Source organism: Callospermophilus lateralis, chromosome 3, assembly GCF_048772815.1.
Source record: "Callospermophilus lateralis isolate mCalLat2 chromosome 3, mCalLat2.hap1, whole genome shotgun sequence".
Lineage (NCBI taxonomy): Eukaryota > Metazoa > Chordata > Mammalia > Rodentia > Sciuridae > Callospermophilus > Callospermophilus lateralis.
The window spans coordinates 185,379,683-185,385,529 of NC_135307.1; the positions used below are offsets into that span (position 1 = coordinate 185,379,683).

The following is a 5,847-nucleotide window of genomic DNA, read 5'->3' on the forward strand; positions in this document are numbered from 1 at the left end:
GTTGCATAATGGTATGAGCCCCCATTCTTGAGAGGACAGCTTAGTGAAGATTTGCTAGGAAGAAGCTTAATTTCTCAAATATGGCAACTGAGGCTCCAAATGTAAGGGACATTGTCAATTTGCCAGGTAGGGGTCAGGTGGGCACCATCACTTGGATCTCCTATCTGTAACCAGTTGTGTCCCTCCCTCCTCCCAGTTCACAAGTTTGCTTCCCAGAACTAAGCTTGAAATATTGAAGTGGGTCTGTAATGGCAAAATCAGTACATTGTCATTGAAGGTTCTGTGGCTTTGGGATATCTGAAATTTCAAACTACTTCCCTTTTATATGTTTTTGGGTGAATGATAATGACATTGTTTCCCCAGGAAGGCATAAATAAGATGATAACATGGAAAACTGTGATTTGCAGGAGGCACATAACAACAGCACAGTTATGTCAATACTGTCATTAATAAAAACCATCACATATTTTAAAATATTTAACAAGCAAATGTAGCACAGCATGAGAAATTGTGATCTTGAAATCCCTTGAAAGGTCTTAGAAAACACAAAAGTTGATTATGGAGCTTTACTTTTCAAATTTCATTTAAGTCACAGATTCAGACCAGTGTTAACTGATGCTTTACTTAACTGTGGCAAAAAAGAGTTAATATCCCGGATTCGACATAAGCTGTCTGCAGTGGAGGGAAGGGCCTGTAGAGGAATGGGGGCACTGAGAGCTGGGGAAAGGTGGAGGGGGGATGTGAGGGCCTCCAGAAGCATTCTTCTAGATGATAGTATTTTAAGTTTAATCAACAAGACCCTTTTATTTATTTATTTATTTTATTCAAAGCCTATTGGCAGAAGACCTTACCTGTAAGCCTTTTGCCCCCAGCTAAAGCTGCTTGAAAAAATTCACATGCAAACACATATCATAAGTCATAGTCACAGTTTTCCATACTTTGTCCACATACTTAAAATGCATTTGGAACATTTAATTTTTTTTTTTTTAATTTTAATTGTATTTCAACACAAGACATTCCACTCCCAACACCAACTCCCATTTTTTTAAACCAAGCCCCTCCTACTGTATTCCTTGTATAAGTGTAAATGATTGGCTTACCTCGGGCTCTTCGCTAGTAAAAATAATTATATCATATTTTAAAAACATAGCCACGCCCACCCCCTCAGAACCAGTCCCTTGTGGTTTTGGATCTGGACTTGCCAACAGTGGGTTGTGTTCCCTCCACCCCCTCCAGCCTCCCACCAGGTAAGGAGAGTGTGTGGAAAATACAGAAATTATGTTTGCAGCCCCAGAGCCCCAGATACCTGTGTGTCTGGTTTTTCAACCGTAAAGGCGGGAGGGTTTGGCGAACGAATGAGAAGTGAGGAAACGCTTAGCGCAAAGGGAAAAAGAGAGAAAGACATACAGGAAAAAGGTTATGGAGGCCCGCGAGAAGCGACCCCTCTTCCCCCGGCCAGCGGCCCAGCGCATTACCCAGGATGCCCCGCCACCTCTCCCTGCATTTTCGCGCCGCTCGCTGCAGAGCGACCGCGCACAGGTACCACTGGAGTGCGTGAACACGGAAAGTTTTTGCCCGCGCCATGGCGCAAATCACAAGACAGCCTGTTCTCAGGTACAAGTACACAGTCGGCGGGTAATTTGGGGGTGCTGGGGATGGGAATTGGGGAACACTTGAGCGTAACATGCACAGGCGGACACAAAATATGGACACCAACACACACCAACAACAAGCTGACTGAGTCAAAGCAGCCGTGCCAGGCGAGGCGGGGACGCGCCTTCCCCAATGACCCCAGCCCACCAAGACCCCAACCAACAAAGCCAGGGGAGACCAGAGGCCCCTCCCCGGCAGTTCCTGGCTCACCTGAAGCCCCCGCCTGTCCAGCTTACGGTCGCTGGCGCTGGCGCTGGCCTCTCCAGCCGGAAACGACCCCCAGTGTCGCTCGGCTTCACTTTTCTCCCTGGAGGGCATATACTTCGGCCACCCGAACCCACCCAAATCCCTCCCGCTCCCAGGGCAAAGTTAGGGTCCCTCCCTTGAACTTCTATCAGGATCTTCCCGCCTTTGTTCGGACCCCTCCTCCCACTGTTGAGCCCCAAGACCCACCGGGCAACCCTGCCACCCCCTCCCCGGGTACCCTGGCGGCCCTGCTGCCCACAGGCAGAGTCCGCCGCATTACCTAGAAGCAGCAGGCGGTGTGTACACATGTAACCCATCTTCTCGCCCTGAAGTTGCTTGTCGATGAGCTTGCTGCGTTTCTTCGCTGCGCGCTTCTGGGCGCGCATCTCAATGGCTTCTTTGCGTATCTGTCTGCGCTTCTCCGCCAGAGATACCTTCTTGACCTTGGTGGGGCTCGTGGCGGCTTTGGGCTGGGGACTCTCAGAGAGACCGAAGCAGCCTCCGAAGGCTTGCACGAGGAAGTTGCGGAGTAAGTTGCGCCGGGGCTTTCGGCGACGGCGATTTCGGCGCTGCAACCACTGGAAGCAGCCGGAGGTCCCATCTTCGGACTCATCGCTGGAGGAATCGTCGTCGCCGATTGCCTCCTCCTCATACCTGCTGCAGCCTCGGCCACGCTCAGCCCTAACCTGCCAGGCAGACGCCCGAGTAGGCCGCGGAGTAGGCGGGTCAGCAGCCTGGATCTCGGGGCTGGGGGGTCTAAGGTGATGGAGATTGCGTCTGGCCCCTGAGACATAGCCGGCAGCGGCTGCCCGGGCGGCAGCGGCTGCCCGGGCGGCAGCGGCTGCTCGGGCGGCAGGAGGGATACGGGCTGCAGTGACTGCCCTGGGGATTGGTTTTGCTGGGGCAGCAGGGACTCTCCTGGCACCAGGATCTTTTGGGGCGACAGAAGCTGCCCCGGTGGCCGCATCTGCTGGGGTGACAGGGGCTCCCTGGACATCTGGATCAGCTGGGGCTCCCTGGGCGGCATCTTTTTCAGCTGGGGCTCCCTGGGCGGCATCTTCTTCAGCTGGGGCTCCCTGGGCGGCATCTTTTTCAGCTGGGATGGCGGGAGCTGTCCCGGCGTCTTGATCGGCTGGGGCGGCCGGCGCTCCCCCGGCATCTGGATCAACTGGGGCTCCCTGGGCGGTGTCGGAAGCGGCTGGAACGGCAGGGTCTGCCCCGGCATCAGGATCTGCTGGCGTGGCAGGGTCTGCCCCAGCGTCCGGATCGACTGGGGCGTCAGGGTCTGCCCCGGCGTCTGGATCTTCTGAGGCTGCAGGGGCTGCTCCGGTGTCAGGATCCGCTGGGTCGGCAGGGTCGGCAGGGTCTGCCCGGATGTCGGGATCGGGATCGGCTGAGGCGGTAGGGGATCCGTCCCCTGGAGAGGGGACTTTTCCTTCCTCCGCAGCAGCGGTAGCCGAGCCTCCTTCCATCTCGGCTGCTTCTCCCTCAACTGGGGGTCTCTCTGCTCGCTCTCTCTTATCTGGGGCTCCGGAGACCTCGATGGGCGGGCCGTCATTCGCGATTGGGGGGCTGTCCATGTTGACGGGAGCGTCGTCGACCCCAGTGGGGGCGCTGCCAATCTCGAGCGGGGGTCTGGAGATCTCCATCGGGGGGCTATCGACCGCGAAGTTAGAAGCAGGTCTGATAGCTTCTCTGGCTGGGCTGCCGATGGCGCCTCGGACCCAGAGGGGTGGCGCGTTTGCGGAGGGAGCGAGGCTGACCGCACTCGGGACCGCGATTGCCGCGAACTGGCTGCCACCGAAGACTTGTGGGATAACTCGGGGGAGCCCGGGAGGTGGGCTGTCATCCCCAAATGCTTCTCTATCAAGCTCAAATGGCATAGTCTCCTCAGGGGGAGGGCTATATCCTCCTCTGAAGCCAGCATTTGCAGGCTGGAGGACTCTGGGCTCCTCTGGAGGAGCTCCAGGGACCCTTGCACCTGGGCCTCCCGGAGCAAGGTCTGGGACCTGCAAGAGAGGTTGGCTACAGACTCCCTGGGTAGGCTGGTCAAACTCAAAGGGCATAGCTTCTTCTGGTGGAGGACTGTATCCTCCCAGGCCTGGTCTTTCACCCCTGAAGGTTCCGGGCTCCATGAGTGCTGGGCTGAAGGCCTCGAGGCCTGCAGGGGGCCCAATGGGGAACCCGGGCTGCTCCTGGGTAGGCCAGAAACCTCCCAAGCTGGGCTGCTCGACCTCGAAGGGCATGGCTTCCTCAGGAGGTGGGCTGTAGCCTCCGCTTGCTCTGGCTTCCTCGAAGGTCTGGTTGAGGCCCTGGAAGTTAGGCCTGGAGACTTCTTGGGGTCCATAGGCCTCGTCACTCTCGGCGGGGATGGGCTCATTGTGAGGCGATTGGGTCTCCATCTCTTCGGCTGGGCTAGGCCCAGCACCGGGGGCAGCTGCCCCTGGGGCCTCCAAGGGTGGTTGCTCGGGCTGTTCCCCGTTTTCAGGGGGGATATTGCGTTGTCCTGACATATTATTGCCGTCGAGGCGGTTGCGCATGCCCATAACAGGGTGGCGGTCTCTTAAAATATATTGGGGCTCCGTAAGACGGAGCACCCAACCAAACTAGGGTCAAAAATTATTTTCAAAAAATATCAAAGTACTAGTTGGAAAGTTCTCCAACCTTATTTTCCAACCCTTATGAGGTTGGGGACTCAGAACCTGGAATCCCTGACCATGGCAGAAGCAACTCAGTTCTTGCTGGTGGAGTCTTGACTCCTTCCTGGTCACTTTTATCCCCTCAGGCTGTCCCCTGGCCAGCCACCCCTTGGCCTACCCTTGTGCCCTCTTCTCTTTCAATGCTCCAGGCCAGCTCCGCCTGCTTGGATATGAGGAGCGTGCCGATTCGGTCCGAAAATCGCCAGTTGCGCGCTCTCTCTGCCACCAGAGGACGCCGGTCCCGGTGAAGAGCTGGATCCGGCTCCAGGAGACCGCTTCAGGCTTCAGCAGCCCCGGACTTTGGGTAAGGGGGCTGATGAGCGCAGGCCTCGCAGGGATGTTTTGGCTCCTTCCTCTCCTCTCCCTGACTGATTTGGAGTCTTTCTCCTCGCTTCTCCCTTGGCCAGAGAGAAAGCGCTCCTGCGTTGCAGGACACGTGACGCAAGACGTGGGCCTCGGGATGCTGGAGTACAGGAGCTGAAACCCTCCCTCCCCAACTGATTCTCCCGGGGGGGGGGGGAGGACTGCAGGAGGGTTTGTATCACCCCAGAATACCTTTGAACCCCTTAGCTGAACCCCCAGTCCCAGGCAGCCACAGATCTTGAGCTCCAAGTACGGAGAATGAGGCTGCAGATGTCTGGGAAAGGGGTATTAATGCGCGCACCGGAATGCGACAGGTGGTCGTGAGCCCACCAGAGGGATGGAGAGGAGACGTGGATGAGGGGCTGCGAAGTGCGAACACATCATTTGTTTTGAAGACGTTCTAGGTTACTTTCGGCTGCTTTTGCAGCTTTTGTTTGTCGTTTGCCGAGACTGGCTCCGGTAAAGCACTTAAATATCCCCCAACCCCATCACGCTTTCGGGGTCTCGGCAGTGGCCTCGGGTGGCGCAGGCAGGATTCTCCAGTTTATGTGGATGGTGACGCAGGGGAATAAAAGAGGGTCTTAAGCGTGCATGACAGAGAATCTAGCAAAGCCCCCTAGGTGGAAGCTGCAGCCGCAGTAATGGGGGAGATGGTGCGGGGCGCACAGTGAGACCCTACCCAGCTCAGGCCTTAGACTTCCGCATCCTAGGAAAGGGTTAAAGAGGGTTTTTGTAGAGGTTTATGGCCAATTTAGGGTGGTCTCAAAAACTAGAAAACGCTACGCGCACCTAATCCACGGTTTCTCAACCGTGCCGCGCCGGCAACGGCGGCAGCGATGCGCTGATTCCGGCTTCGGGCGCCAGCTACAGCTGGCTGCAGGGTCGG

At 56.4% G+C, this 5,847-nt stretch overlaps 1 protein-coding gene across 5 annotated transcripts in view; it reads right to left on the reverse strand.

The window, feature by feature from the left end:
* Nucleotides 1-4,445, reverse strand: part of LOC143395840 (guanine nucleotide-binding protein G(s) subunit alpha) — a 48,932-nt gene extending 44,487 nt beyond the window's left edge. For 2 of the 5 annotated variants that reach the window (XM_076851894.1, XM_076851892.1), the window contains exons 1-3: nucleotides 3,006-4,445; nucleotides 2,825-2,888; nucleotides 2,180-2,767 (exon numbers count right to left, since the gene is read on the reverse strand). In XM_076851894.1, the coding sequence (XP_076708009.1) occupies nucleotides 2,180-2,767; nucleotides 2,825-2,888; nucleotides 3,006-4,445 (2,092 nt within the window). Of the gene's footprint in view, nucleotides 1-2,179 lie in introns of all 5 variants that reach the window. The other 3 variants (XM_076851891.1, XM_076851890.1, XM_076851893.1) reach the window with 2 other exon arrangements.
* Nucleotides 4,446-5,847: the final 1,402 nt, after the last annotated feature.